The sequence below is a fragment of the Dermacentor albipictus genome, chromosome 2, assembly GCF_038994185.2.
Source record: "Dermacentor albipictus isolate Rhodes 1998 colony chromosome 2, USDA_Dalb.pri_finalv2, whole genome shotgun sequence".
Lineage (NCBI taxonomy): Eukaryota > Metazoa > Arthropoda > Arachnida > Ixodida > Ixodidae > Dermacentor > Dermacentor albipictus.
In genome coordinates this window covers 155,374,057-155,389,677 of record NC_091822.1, presented here as the reverse complement: position 1 = coordinate 155,389,677, position 15,621 = coordinate 155,374,057, and the positions used below count along the sequence as shown (strand labels likewise).

At 48.5% G+C, this 15,621-nt stretch overlaps 1 protein-coding gene across 3 annotated transcripts; it reads left to right on the top strand.

Moving 5' to 3' along the window:
- The first annotated feature begins 357 nt into the window (after positions 1-357).
- On the top strand, positions 358-13,346 carry LOC135915529 (uncharacterized). 3 transcript variants are annotated; one of them, XM_065448643.2, is made up of 7 exons: positions 358-437; positions 2,132-2,204; positions 3,762-3,856; positions 4,358-4,462; positions 6,419-6,469; positions 10,409-10,459; positions 12,798-13,346. In XM_065448643.2, the coding sequence occupies exons 3-7, from the start codon at positions 3,779-3,781 to the stop codon at positions 13,155-13,157; spliced, it is 645 nt and encodes a 214-aa protein (XP_065304715.2). In that variant the 5' UTR covers positions 358-437; positions 2,132-2,204; positions 3,762-3,778; the 3' UTR covers positions 13,158-13,346. The 3 variants fall into 3 exon arrangements, with proteins under 3 accessions (XP_065304715.2, XP_065304716.2, XP_070389191.1); XM_065448644.2 differs by lacking the exon at positions 10,409-10,459; XM_070533090.1 differs by lacking the exon at positions 2,132-2,204 and having other exon boundaries at positions 370-437.
- Positions 13,347-15,621: the final 2,275 nt, after the last annotated feature.

Below are 15,621 nucleotides of genomic sequence, written 5' to 3'. Positions count from 1 at the left end.
GAGAACATAGGTAGTGGAGCCGCTAGGCTACGTCGACCAGGGAGCCAGAACTCGCACTCTCCAAAGAGTCTATTAATGCAAACAAACTTAATTCAGCTCCTAATGCTTCATTCGTGCTCATATACATACATACATATATATATATATATATATATATATATATATATATATATATATATATATATATATATATATATATATATTAAAAGAATATTTTGCGCTTACCGCTGCCAATCTCATATTAGAAACGGCGTTTTCTTTTTCTTTATTTGTATTATTTCCTTTTTTTTCTCTCTCTCTCTCTCTCCTTACCGTCTGCTTGCTTGGCCAATCCTCCGTAGTGGGTAAATGTCATTATTCTTTTTAATGCAAGTGCAAGAAGCAGGCTAACATGGCCCTGAACAGCATTTATTGAAATCGTGGTAGGCTTGTATGTGGTAAGTGTGACCCGACGTGGCTGGGTCAGTGATACCATGCATGGCGTTTTGCAGCTGCTGGGCACGAGGTCCTACATGTTCGATTACCGGTTGCCGCGCTCCGATGGGCGGGTAGAACGCAAGGACTGTAGAACCTTATTTGGGTGCACGTTAATTATTTCCAGGTGGCCAAACCCTATTAGGGACACTCCGCTATACGCTCCCATAGCCAAGCACGTCTTTTTGGACGGTAATTTAACATCAGCGATCGGCCAATCATTATTATTTGGTAAAGTAAAGCCGCACCACAGTATCAGTGCTGCCGAAGATGTATAGCGGTACCACCCGTTACGTCGAAGAAACTCTTTGTTGTGCGTCTCAGAATAATACGCAAGCACGCAAGAGAAAAGTATGCACATAGGACGGGCGCCGATTAGCGATTGACATTTCGTGTTTGCCAGGTGAAGGGACGGAAACAAAGGAAGCTAGAGAAAGCATGCATATGGGGAATGTAATTGTTATATTTGCAATAGGTTGAATGTTTTTTTCAAATGTCTCGGCCAAAATTAGTACTATATCCAGAAACCACGAGCTTTAATTTTTTTTAATGAGCCTTATCATTTACATTAACATACCAAAAAGCAATTGAGCCGTGCGCGCACTTCGACTCTCGGGGCGCTCTTTCAGAGTTGAACGGTGGGCAAACGCTGGCTTCACCTCTGCTGGTATGAAGCTACGAGGGCTGCCACGGTCGCAAACCTCTCCGGGTTTGTGACCGTGGGCGCTGCATGCGGTCCGGTTGTTCCGTTGCTGAAGAGGCCAACCAATCACAGCGGAGCATACGCGCTGCGCGCGCCGCTGGGTTCCTTGCAGCACCACGAGATGGCGCGCGCATGCGCGGCAGCATAAAACCCCTAAACTTCGTAAAGTAGTGCCACGCTTTGAAGAATGCCGCCTCCTCCTCGCGCGCTCTGGCCGAGGCCGCCGCCGCGTCGCTATTGGCCTAATAGCATCACGCGGGCCCACGCGCCTAGCTTCAGCGCCATTTTTGCTCGAGAAGCGTCTACGGAGTGGCGAGGAGCGCATGTTGGGGCCGTTGCTACGCTCGAGCAATGTAGGTGGCGCCACGGTCGAGGAGGTAGCGCGAAAGAGAGGAGAAAACGAGGAGGAGTGAAGGCGGAGGAGGAGAGTGGCACTACTTTACGAAGTTTAAGGGGTTTTACGGCAGCAGTTCCAGTGACTACGGCAGCGGCGTTGCCGGCCGTGTGGTGGAAAGAAAGATCAAATAACCAGAAAGCTCGCCTTCGCGCATTCGCGGCTGCACGGTAATGGGGAAACGCTTCTTGCGGATAGAACGGATTCGAAATGCGCTACGTACGCCCTGGTGCCCTTATTTTGCACTTACGTTTTTTTTTTAGATGTACGCACAATGTTCCTCAGAAGTAGCAGGTAGGTACCGTCTATATCGCGGCAGCACTACAGTTTTTTGTTGTTGTTTTTTTGCGGACACATCAGTTCTTCTTCGGCTCTTGTCGATTGCGCTCCCCTTTTATTTTTTTTTTTTCGTACAAGAGAAACGAACATCAACCAAGTCTCGTCGAGCTGTCTGTGTCACTCGGTGCATTTCCAATGAGCATTTTTTTCATGTGCCCTTCCATCCGCCTTTTGGCGAGTCAGACAGGCGTGCGCATACGTGGTCTCTTGATTCCTTACAGTGTCTGACCTTCGCCGTGCTCGTCGTAGAAGCAACGCTGGTGTACATCGACGCAGCCAACGTGGATAGATACAGTAAGCACGGCGCCGTATATGCACACGTACGCTCGCTCGGCTCAATTCGAATAACTTGTTGCAACGCGTGCAGTCATATATAAACGGAACGCTAGAGGGACACATTGCGGATGAAAAGTTACGGCGATGAAAACCTCTCAATGATGCTGTTCAATCTCGGTGCGGGCAGACTGCGCGTTTGCACCGTCCTGTGAAACTGCCAAAGTTAGAACGAGCATAAATTGTGTTGATAATTGTCACTTCTGTTTTGCATTCTACGACCTCTTAAAGGGCCCCTCGTCAGGCCCCATGAAAGGACCGTCTAGGAAACATTCTGCCACAATATTTTTTTTTAATGAGTGATACATACATACATACATACATACATACATACATACATACATACATACATACATACATACATACATACATACATACATACATACATACATACATACATACATACATACATACATACATACATACATACATACATACATACATACATATATATATATATAGAAGAAAGGGGGTTAACCGAGGGGCCCGATTTTTATTAGTCATATCATAAGAAGCCAACAAACACTGACACCAAGGACAACATAGGGGAAATTACTTGTGCTGAATAAATGAAATAAAGAATCGATAAAGTAATGGAAATTAAATGTTTGAATGTTTTGTCAACCCACAACCTTCGCATTTCGCGAAGGTTGTGAGTTCGGTTCCTGCCTGCGGCAAGTTGTTTTCTCATCCACTCTAATTTCCATTAATTTATTGCTTCTTTATTTCATTTATTAAGCACAAGTAATTTCCCCTATGTTGTCCTTGGTGTAAGTGTTTGTAGGCTTCTTATGATATGACTAATAAAAATCGGGTCCCTCAGTTAACCCCCTTTCTTCTCATATATATATATATATATATATATATATATATATATATATATATATATATATATATATATATATATATATATATATACTATATACTTACGGTTGCCTGCTCTGGGCCACCTTCAGTTGCACTTCGCTCCTCGATGAGAGGCGGAACGTGATGTCGAGTGAGCTCAAGAACACTTTGCAATGTGGCGATACGTGGTTTCCACCATGGATTCGGGCCATCAAAGAAGTACGACGTAGTGCTAACGCATTTCTCTCACATTTACCACTACACCGCCACCGATGTTGTTGTTGTTGTTGTTTAGTTGGTTCAATATTAGGGGATTATATATACGGCAAGAACTAGCAGAGATCCCTCGAGAGGAATGGTGCATGGGCTTTCGTTTGAAATTTCAGCTGTCTTTCTGCGCCGTGCAGCGGTTTTATACATTGCAGACAGCGTCGCCAAATCTCTATGTATACAAACCGGGCTTGTTTGTTTGCAAAGCCCAAACTTGCTGAGTGACCCTTTATGCTGACTTGTGTTCACCACACCTATCACGAGCGTTTGGACAGACGAGATTGTTTTCGGAAGGGGGCGAAACAATTAAGCTTGGGCGCAGCGAATTCCGCAATGCACCGCATGCCCACAAGATGGCGGTTGGTGGTGACACAAGATGGCGGTTGGCGGTGACATGCGCAGGACGTCCCTACGTATGGATGACGGGGTCCTTCGAGTGCTTCTTCCACGTCGTCCACCTCGTGCTCCTCGTGGTCTGGGCCGTTTGCATGTACAAGGTATACGCAGCTACTTTCTTCGGTGCTGCACAATTTATTTTTGAATGTGCCCAGTCGAGGCGGTTATCTGTTCGTTCGCGCCGAGTATGCGTATATCTACATGGAGTGACGTCCGTCAGGCGCAGCGAGCCGTAAAAACTCTTAGCGACGCATGCAAGCACACAGCGCATGAAAAGTTATCTCACCCCCCCCCCCTTCCCCCTCCCATTTCGGCTCCCTTCGTTTGCGAAGCTAGTGTGGCGCCTTGCAGACAACCGAAATGCTCACTGACGCTCTTCAAGAACGCGCAAACGCGTCATATAACGCTTGAATATAGCTGACCTGGCTATCGGTTCTGATCAACTGAGAATTAAGCTTCTGCAGTCACCCACTTTAGTTCAGAAATCAAATAACCTTTTTTTAACGGTTACACGCTCTGTATAGGCGCCGCGTAGTTCGTGTTTAGATCACCGAATCGATTAACTGATTAGCGACATCGAGAGTCCGCCTGTCACTACGCAGGACAACTACGACGGCATGTCAAAGAGTCTGGTGGGCATCTCGGCGCGCGTCATGGGAATCGGCCTGTGCACCACCATCGACCTCGGAAGGATGATGATCGTGCAGGTACGTGCGCGTAACAAAGGACGACCAACCGCTTACATACTTAAGGGGACACTAAAGCGAAACAATGAATCAGTTCAGACTAATAAAGCATTGTTTGAGAACCCTGCAGGCAGTCATTTAAAAAAAATATTTTGATTATTAAATGAGAAAATGAAGGTCCAAGTATCAGTATTTGAATTTCGCGCCGAAACCCTGCAGCACCGGTACGTCAGCGTGACGTCAGGGATGCCAAAGTGTTTTCGCATTTCCGCCGCGTAGGCTGAATAAAAGTTCCTAAAATTTGCCATGTTTAATATGTGGTTCCATTAGAACACAATGTAATCAATCTGTACCGCTATATATAATTAGTCGGCCCTAGAAGATGCCATCAAAATCTAAGACGTCACAGCCCCCAGGTGCGGGAACTTAAGTATAGGCGTCGCCACCCGTATTTCGTTCTTGCGCTTTCTTCTGGCTTACCACACGTCTTGTCGTTTTAAGAGTGGTGTTTTTGGTGTTGCAGAACGGTAATTTACTGATGCAGAAGAAATCATTTTTCACTTTAGTGTCCCTTTAACGACTCGGTGCACATCAGGCGGAAGAGATCACCGCGGAGACAGCGCACGATATACATCCCATTCGTCTCTGGGAAAGGAAATACATCTTGCAGTGACGACTACCTTGGTGCGGGGGGGATGCACTATATCTTGCCCTATACCGGGCTTCGGCCACCTATAGAAAGCATCCCGAAATGGGGTCACCGGACGAGGGTGTAAAAACACTTTCATTAGTAATAATTCGCCCGCCTACCGAAACGTACGCACTTTTCAATCCCCTAAAAGGTCTCTGCAAGCGGGTGTCGAAACTTCCCGCCTCTTGAAATGCGCATTTTAGTCCCCGGAGGAGTAATTGAATACGGGTGTAACAAACACACCTTCGGTCGTGCCTGTCCTGCACGGATTGGTGAGCAACACATTTTGAACGCGGTATAAGAAAGCGTTCGCGATCTGTGTAGGCAACATATGGCCGCGAGAATGCGGTGTCGACTATTTCAGCTGCATGTAACAACGAGCCCACAATCTCGCGTAAAAGATCGCTCGCTCCCTCATACGGGTTCCGAGCCCCGTCCTTTTATTATGTCCCGACTGTGACGTCACAGATCCGCGTGACAGCATACAGACGCCAGCCATTGGGTGACTGCTCGCGACCATGAGTCATATCTCTCCCGAACAAAAAGCTCGCGCGCAAGCAGGCAAAAAAAAAAAAAAGAAGGAAATGCTTAATTGAGGAGTAATGGGGGAAAGAAAACATTGCGCTCTTTATATCTCTGTTATCATTATAGGTCCTTATAAAAAACATCATTCGATAATATATTGACACGTATACTTATCTTTATCGGGCAACCACGTTTCGCAGCCTAACAAATGTAATCGCACAGCGTGGGACGCGCCTGTATGTATCCGAAGTTTCTGGAACGTTATCGATGCTTCTATCCGCTGTCTGTTGTCGCCGAACGTTATGTTATCTGATTTCATCACCTGACGCGAATGGTGTAGAACTTTGTGGAAGGCACGCGGGTCCGAACGATTAGTCTGGAACATTCGATGACTGCTCTATAAAAGCCGACGCGCTTGACCCGCTGATCAGATTTTCGACGATCGCCGAGCGTGTTCGCCGCTATTGTTGCGCTATAAGTGTAGCCTGTTTTGTGGGCACAGGTTCGCCCAATAAAAGTTAGTTTTCTTGTTCACAGTATTGCTACTGTGTTATTCAACGTCACCACCACGTGACAATATTTAAAGACATCGCACTCATTCCAGCGTGTTCTAAGGTTTGAAGAAAACGGGTTGCAACGCCCCAACTATCTTCCTCCCCTTCTGTTTGACAAGCCCGCGTTTTCATTTCACGCATATATAGTCAATCATTCTATTAGTGTTACTGCGTAGCTTATTTGTCTTTATTTATTTTTTCATGCAGCCCCCGTACCTGGGTTCCTATTTTCAAAGACAGATCATGCACCGGGAAAAGGCAAGTCGCCACATTCATGAAGATGAAACACTTATTTGTCCCTCTCTTTAGAGTTCTGTCACCCCAATGGAACTGGTGACACGCAAAGATGTGATCTATGTGGCGCATCGGAATAATTCTTTTGCAAGCTACTCGTGGGCGGATGATAGAGTGGCTCAAGGCATCGAGGCTCGTTGAACATACATAAGTATAAGTACGGAATATTGTGTAAATAATACACCGCAGTAACAGATACATAGCGTGCTATATGTTTAGAACTGAGGTGAAACAGCGCGAAAAAGACGAGGACACAAGAAAACAAATACCACAGACAAGCGCATATATAGGCATGACATGACACAGCGCTTGTCTGTGGTATTTGTTTCCTTGTGTCCTCGTCTTTTTCGCGCTGTTTCACCTCAGTTCTAAGTATGAACCAACTAGCCTTCATCAAGATCTTACTAAATAATAATATATGTTTACTTAGAAGAGCGCATTTCGATCATGATTTTACCGCGGGCATCGCACTGCGTCGCAGAACAAACTCGGCAACGTCAAGTCGACAAGTTATATGTGTTTGCTAGTTCAAAGACGACCCGAGTGCTATGACGCACGATGAGGATATCTGGTCTGCCAAACGTAGGTTGCGCGAAGATAGAAGTACATCCGTGACTCCCTTATTGCCAACTGAAAATGTTTTCCCTACACAGAAGCTCATTCGCAGAACCCGGAATTCCAGAGCATGTATACACTCTAAAGACAACGGAGTGCTGGCAACTCATTTATGCGAAACTCCGTCTTCGTTTCCTGTTGTCGGGATTTGGGGGCTCAATCCCATCGCTCGTGATCCGTTGTCAAGATTGGAGTCCGGCATGAATTCGAAGGTAGCTGGTCCATGCCGTCGTCCAACTTATCCACGCTGAGGACGTTGATGAAGGGAAGAACTGCTTCTCATCGAGAACGAGGAATATGGGTTTATTTACAGTATTTAAATCAGTCTAACATGACTGCTTGAGAAAAGTGTGTCAGTCCAACATGACTGCTTAAAGGGACACTAAAGGTTACCAGAAAGTCAAGTGGTAGAGCAATGTTCTAGAACGTCTAAGGCGTCAATATAATCGCGAACAGAGCTTTAGTAACCGAGAAATTGAGGTAAATGCATGACACGATTTGAGACCCCCCAGCGACATTCCGGTACTAAACCGATGACGAAAGGTCTCCCCGTAATTTATGTTACTAATACTCAACTACTCGTATTAAAAATATCATTTCATTCGATTATAAGACGGAAGAAAATGCTACTTGTCTACGTCTACTCGATTCTAACAAAAACTAAGATTTTGACGTTACCCTTCAGTAGTATGGGTGGTCGAAAGGTTTCGTTTTCGCTCGACTCTGCGCGCACGACTCTGCGCCGCGCACGCTTTGGAGTTTCAGTACTTTCGTTATCGCGTCGTGCTGTGAAGGTTCTGCTGGCTCGCGAAACTTTCATTTGGAACAAGCAGCGAGAATGCCACGTCCATGTGATGTTGTGGGAAGCCCTCGTTGCTTTCCCGCTCCGGAGAGCCGGTGTCGAGGCCGCCGTCGCAGTACGCAACGACGCCGGCAGTGCGAGCCCTCAGCAGCAGGTCGCGCTCGTCGGTGCTCAAATCGCTGAAGTTGAGCCCACCATCGCGAGCCAATCTGTCGGTGTCAGGGTCCATTGCGACGAGCGTCGAAGTTTGCGTCATAGAATGAAGTACCAGCTTATGGGCGTCTTGCGCTGGAGCTTGAGGTATAGTAGCGGCGCCTGGTGGCGGTGCGCGAAACGACATCTGGGTCGGCTGTGGCGAAGCACGTTTCTAGGCCGAGTTTTGCGTCGATTCGCACTTTTTTATGCCCTGTTGCGAGTGCGGAAAGGCTCGTCACTTCTCACAGACCACGCCGACCATGCTGCGAGCTCGCCGCAGCCTATAGTTTAACGAAAACGGACTTTCCGTGTGCCGTGGGACGTAATGTGGGACGTAATTAGTTTCTCCTTCCGCTAGCCACCATACTCCCCGCTTTCGCTCTGCTGTCGGCTCTGTCTTAGCTCTGTTTCTGGCCGCGCGTTTGCGTTTTGCGCAGAAAAGCCGTAGCGCCGTCTGCGGACGCCGTTCTACTCACCGATGGCGCAACGTCACTATGAGACCATGATGTCAGTTCTCCTCGATCGGAGGGCGGGCGATTTGAACTGCGCTAGAGGTACGCGGACGCTTCAGAACGCATTTTCTCTTAAAATAAGTCTCTCCTTGCCACGAAACAAGCGTTTCGAGGTTTCTGTGATGGTATTTCAACAGTCCACGTTGACTTAATAGTAACCTTTAGTGTCCCTTTAAGAAAAGTGTGTGTCGAGCACCCGCACAACAGCAGTTTTTAAACACTCGGTCCGCCGGCGATACAAGGCGGCGAACGTTCGTTTTTCATACCAAAACTAGCCGCCTACCGCAGGACGGCCTACGCACACAAAGGCATACACATTCCAATGTGCGGAGCCGACGTCAGAGGGGAGCCGTTCCGTGTAGCTCGGAGCCATTCTGGGTAGCTCGTTGTCCTGCGTCCCGGTCGGCGCGTGGGAAGCAACAAAAAACGGTTTTCCCGCGGCAGCTCGCGCACGCGTAGCAGACCAGGTCCGCGCTGGGGAGTTCGGGCACAATAGTTCGCCCGCCGAACTCATTCCGTCACAACGGCGATGGGGCTAAAGGATGGCGGCGGTTTCAACACAAAGCCCGCTTCATCGAACGCATCCTAGCTGAAGAGACGGAGAGTGGGGGATGCGCGTCTTGTTCCCCAGTCGTAATTGGATGGCAATCCTGCATTGCAGCTCGCCATTCTTAACACTGTTTGACTCCGTTTTCCAGAGATATTACTCCCCGACGGAGTGTCCTTGAGTTCTACCACAGCGAGCATACTCTCATCCGCGGGCACAAGAACTCTAGCGAAGGGAGTGTTGTTCGTGGAAGAGGAGTTGCCAGTACTCCCTTTGATTTCAGAGTGTTTACACTCTTTAAAAAAGTGTGCACCCTTTAGTGCTTATCTTGCCCCACAACAATAATCGCCATCTTCCTTGCTTGCGTTTGCTTTCTTGAAAACTTCGCGCTCGCTACTTTGATGTCAAGAATGCTATGTCACGCCGATTACGCACATGCCGTTCGTGACCTGCAAGGAGAAAGAAAAGCGTTGGAGAAGCCCCGACCACCACGGACGTGTTGGAGAGTGTGTGGCTGAAGTCACGTGCTGTTTTTCACAAAGGAGCCCTGGGACTGGTACCCCAAACGTCAACGTTGCCATAGCAACCGCGCTCCCGAACCTCTCTCTGCTACTACGAGATAAATGTTTTTTCGGCCACGTGTCCTTCTTGCAGCACATTCTGTTCGCAAGACAAGCTGACTTTGCAGCGTGGTGTGCAAGCTTGAAAGTTGTGTTTGGGGTCTATATGAGAGCGAGTGTGAGCCAGCACCACAGACACTCAAGTAATTAGGGCGCGGGTCTTCGTCGTCGTCTTCAACGTGCCAGGAGAAAGCACAGGAGCGCGTCTGCTTCATCAAAAACTGTTACAGAACTTTCGTAGGCTTTGTTCTGTCGCGCGTCAGCAGCACACTTCCGGCGGCTGGTAGCAATGCAAGTTGAAAGCTCGCGCCTATCTGCTCCGGCGAGCTGATTGGAGGCGCAAAGGCACATGGCACACCAACATGGCTGCATTTCCGGCTTCAAAAACGTGACGTCAGGGCCTCTCATACATGTTTCTTTCCTCCATGGTGACCTGCAAGTGCCGCGCGCGCTGAGTTAAAGAAAGGAAAAGCGCTCAAGATGGATGACGATTATCGTTGTGGGACAAGCCCCAAAAGGTGCAAACTTTCTTAAGCGTGTATAACCCAGTCGGGCGACGGTGCGACATACGAATGGCGTTTTGTTAAACCGTTCACAAACTGACGACTGCAGGTTGGGTCAACGCAGCCGCTCATGTACAAGGTCATTTTGCTGTTTATTGAGGTGAGTTTAAAGGTTCCTCTTTTCACACTGTTTCTGTTTTGAAGACAGGCTAGCTTTCTGAAAATGCACGAGCTGTGTCCCGATTTCTCTCCCGAAAGTTGTCATGTACTTCGTTCGTCGCTCATCCAACAGACAGGAACAAGAATATATATATACATATATATAATGTGTGTGTGTGGCGCACTGAGAAAGAGCGGAAGAGCGGGATGGTAAACCAGGCGATGTGTAGATCAGTTTTGTATAGCGGCGAGAATTTATTTGCTTATTTATTGCTGCCAGTCAGATTACCATGCCTTAGGCAGGACTGGGTAATACAGATGCCTATATACAATATTGTGAAGTAAACGACAAAGTACATGGTAATCCTAATGAATTCGACATATATTCACTGTTTGACACTGGCAAATTTAGCGCTCTTCAAATATGTGTAGAAGGGATACCGAAGAAACGAACCAAACAATGCCTTATATGGTCTGGCAACGATGGAAGGCCTATTTCGCAACGGTCAACGCGTAGACGGGCACCGAAGGATAGGAAGAGCGGCGTCAGAAGAGGTTGGCTTGCCAAGGTCTGTCGTCATGCTACCTGCCATGTTGATATTTTATGCGAAGCATATTACGAGAGCTCAACCCAGCTCCTCAGGCGCGGCGGTGTCGCCTTCAATACCACGTGACACCATGACGTCACGACAGAGGAGAAACGGGGCTCCAACTCGCGCCGTCGTGACGGTGTATAAGCAGCTGCGCTTGCCTCTGCTAGACACTCACAAGGTGAGATGCCTCCTGGAGACAGAGCTGCTCGTTGGAATGAGAAGCGAAGGTTGCGGCGCGCTACAGACTGATTTTTCTAGGTGGCTTTGGCTCAACTCTTGCAAGATGGGCTGGGTGGGAATCGAACGAGGGTCTCCGGAGTGTGAGATGGAGACGCTACCACTGGGCCACGAGTACGATGCTTCAAAGTGGTACAAAAGCGCCTCTAGTGAATGCGGTGTTGCCTTAGAGACGAGCTGTTTCTAAGGCTCAGGCGTGCGTCGCTTGCTCAGGCGCACATTTCGTTGCCGCGCCGAACGCTGCGTTGCTCGACGCTCACCGCGTCCAATGCGGGGCGCGTAGTCGCTGCGCCGTAGCCCATTGTCTTACACCTCTTGGCGGGTCGACAAGAACGCTGTCGCGTTCCACTCTTGAAGGCGAAGCAGAGTAACGCATGAGTTGTTTCTTCGTCTAGCCGAACCAAATATAGCCAAGCAACAGCAGTTCACCAGGCTAAACAGTGGTTCAACAACTAAAATAAAGGCTAGTATGCTTCGCATCCTGGGCTTAACCTTAGCTAAGCCACAGCCATTTTTTCTCTTTCCCAGTGCAATTGAACTATAGCAAGGTTATGTAGACAATCTGCAAAGACTGACGTCACCAAGATACGGTGGCGCTGCCATCACACGTGTGAGAGGAGAAAAAAATAACCCAATCGATCCCGGTAATTCGACACACGTGACCACGAGATGTGGTCGAATTATCCGGATAGTCGAATTAACCGCACGGCCGGAAACACGAACTAATCCAGATCTTTTTTTTTTCATTGCTTGAAGTAGTTTGTCGCCGTCGATCAGTGGCCCACAGACCTCAACGCTGTCGTCGGTGCTGACAAAATCCACAAAACATACGTCGCTCAGAGCACAGCGAAAGGTCGTCGTGACCACTGCAGGACAGGTTGCTGCGTTACTATCGCTGCCTAGAGAAGCAGTATTGCGGCGTCCGAATTCCTTGTCTTTCAGGCTTTTGTAATAACGTAATTTGACCGCTTTGAGCGCATGAGTAAGCGCTCGTGCTGGTCGAATTAACCGAACGGCAATGCTTTCGCGTTCGAACTAAACAATTTTTCCGCCATTAGCAATGCATGGTTTGTCGCCGGCAGTTTCCAGTGCGTTCGAATTAAAAGAAAAAAAGTAATCGAATTATCCAAGGTCGAATTAAGGGGAGTCGACTGCAATATAAAATTTTCCGTGCGGGGGATGCAGTATTCTGGACATTGCAGAGTTCGCCATCTCGTCAGCTCTGATTGGTGCACAGGACTGCTACGGCGTCTCCGATTGGCTCAAAATGAAGCCGTTTCACTATTCGACGACAGGGCGGATTCGATCGCGTCCGTAAATTAGCAACCCAACCGAGCGAGTTTTCTTTGAAGGCAAGATTAATGCGTGCGGCCGAGTTGTCGTATTACACGGCAAATATTATTTCCCCAAAGCTGCAAACACAGCGAAGACGAGCGGGGTCGTCGTATTCGTTTGCTCGTCTAGCCTGTACACAATGCACGTTTATGTTCACGGTCCGCCTACTCGCAGACGCTCATCGTCTGCCAAATGGAAATTTACCAGCTGGGCGTCCAGGCCGAAGCAGCGGCAGCGCAACAGGCTCCCGCAGCAGAAGCGTCGCCGCAGACGGCACCAGACGAGGCGTCCTCTCTGCAACGGTCGAACGCCACCACGTCCGACGGCACCGTTGTGGCCGTGGAGGGTGCGTATCAGGCGCCATCGGGCACCATGATGCTCCTGGTCGTTCCCGTGCAACCGCCCGAAGCGGAGGACCAGCAGCAACACTCGGCGCAGTCCATGCAGCCCCTGACCGCGGGCGCCAAGCAGCGACCCAAGCCGGCGGCCTCGGAGGCAACCGACGCGTCGTCGTCTGCTGGCACACGCGTCTGAATCACTGCGCCGTGGACGGTGTACATTACTCAACTATATGCAATCTCGCTGGCGCAGCCAATCGAAAACTTTTGGCATGCGCTACGGTCACCTTTAGTGAAGTTCCTTATATGCTTTGTATTCTTAAGAGTGCATTTGTGAATTATATAGAATTGTCATTGCGAATGAAAGGACGGTCTTTGCACACTGTTTTGCACTCTCGTGTACAGTGTTACGTCACATTCAGCACACAATCGTACACACACATTTGTTATGTGTATTTATAGCAGGGCGGATTTGACCGTGTCCGTGAATTAGCAATCCCAATGCAGAGAGTTTTCTCGCATAGGGAGCATAGCTGCGGGAACGTACACGCAGTCTTGCGATCTTCTGTGGTGCAGAAAAGGTACTCTCTTCGTTCTTGCAGGACCTATAGTCCAACGAGTGTCGAAAGGATCACGTGGAAAGAAAGGAACGAGTGTGGAAAGGAGCACTTTCCACTGCTATTTTAATGAAGCTCAGGCAACACTGAAGGATTGCGCAGGCGAAATTCGCTCCCTTGAAAGTCTGATTGAACTGCATACCGTATGTGAAGCAAAGAAAAACTAAGGCCGCGGAAAAGGATATTTTAACTTGCAGAAGGCGTGAAGAAAACCCGAGCTGAGCCGTGGTGTTCTAAAGCTCTTCCCGGCAACCCAGCACTGCGTAGAAGTTAATACGTTTACAGACACGCTGGAACTCCAGCGAAGCTTGCGGATTCCTCTACGCTTATGTTGCCAGTCAGATTCACAGACAAGTATTTCTTTCGTGGATGTACCATGAATTAAAGAAGTTGGCTTCCCCCCGTACGGTCTCTCGATGTGGCGAAGCCAACGCACGGACTCCTTCTAAGCCTCGTTGACACCTCCATGAGGTCGACAGTCGTAGTCGACGCCCTTATCTTGATGTACTGGTTATTTCTCGTTGGAACGAAATACGACATAGGGGTAGAACTTGCAAGGTAAATTTTTGAGCGATTAATTTGTGGACAGCAGGAGTAGACGGTTTTTCTTTTTTTGTACTTTCTGTGTGGAAGATGGCGTCCTTGAGCCACCTGTTCAAGTGCACTATGTTAAGCAACACTTACCAAAACCAGGTCAGTCAACATCCACGACGAGCTGGTGCGGGAGCTCCATGGTTACAGGTCACCACCAGCGCTTGTCCTTCGCCCATTTCCACGCTACACTACGTCGCATCACCGGAATACCAACTGGCCCAAGCCTCGCTCTCGCCAAGTCCTTTCTGAATGCAAGTGTGCCATTTTTTTTTCTACATTACAGGGCAAGCGCCTCGCGATCGAATAATCTGTCAATCTCCCTTCCATGTCGCATACGCCAAATCGGCTGGATTTCAGGATTCTGCATCTTTTGTGTCACAGTGGCAGATAGCCATTCTGGAGGATTAGCCAAGAATGAGTGCACTAATGGTACACACGAAGTGGCTAAATAGAAAGGGCTAGGTCAGATTTCATTTTCACGACGGAGATTTCACTCAATGCATATTCCACTGAAAGGTAGGTAGTGCCATGGCAGCTGGACTATATATAAAAAAAAAAGGGGGGGGGGGTGCGAGTCAAGCATCCGAGAATGCAACTACGGCCGAGACATTCGCTCCCATTTGCCTACCCGGGAGGGTGGACAGAGAGCTCTTGCTACTATTTCAGTGACGTACCCACTCAATTTGGGCACCAATGTTACGCGAAGCTCGTGGGTGCTGCTTGGGAGACTATTTTACAGTAATCGTGTTCATACTTAGGTCAGCGATGCGTTACACGATGCCCATTGGTGATCCTCTTAGGTGATGGGCCTCGAAAGAACATGTGCATACTCGCTTTTGTGCACTTGAAAAACAGCCTATGTTACCTAGAAGCACGGTGCCTGCTAATCTGTTTTTCACAGAAAGCTCAGCACTGAAGAGGCAGTAGATCTCCAACTTATTCAGACTAACACATCCCCAACTTACACAGATACAGCAAAATGTACCCACAAACACATCGCGGCACCTGCCCCTGGTGGGGCGACACACGCCCTACACTCTTTCACATCTCGTGGGGGTGCAAGGGCAAACCTCAACACTTCAAGAAGCCTAGCACGTCATTTGAGAGGCGGGAAGTACCGCTGACCGGCGATACCCTGGCGGGACAAGAAGCTCTCGTCCAGCAAGTACGTCGAGCAGCTATGGCCAGTGGAGTCCTGGAATGAGGACACCACCCACTCGACCTCAAGAACGACGACCTCAATGTTCCAAATGTTTTCTCACTCTCTACAGTAACATTCACACTGCATTAGAGTACCGCTACAAGAATCGCGTGGGTGCTGCTCGTAGGATACCCCATTTTAACAGTAGTCATGTTGACACTCAAGATTACACAATGTTAAACGAAGCACATTAGTGCTCCTCTCGGGTGATGGGGTTTCCAAAACCAGTGCACACTGGCTTTGACACT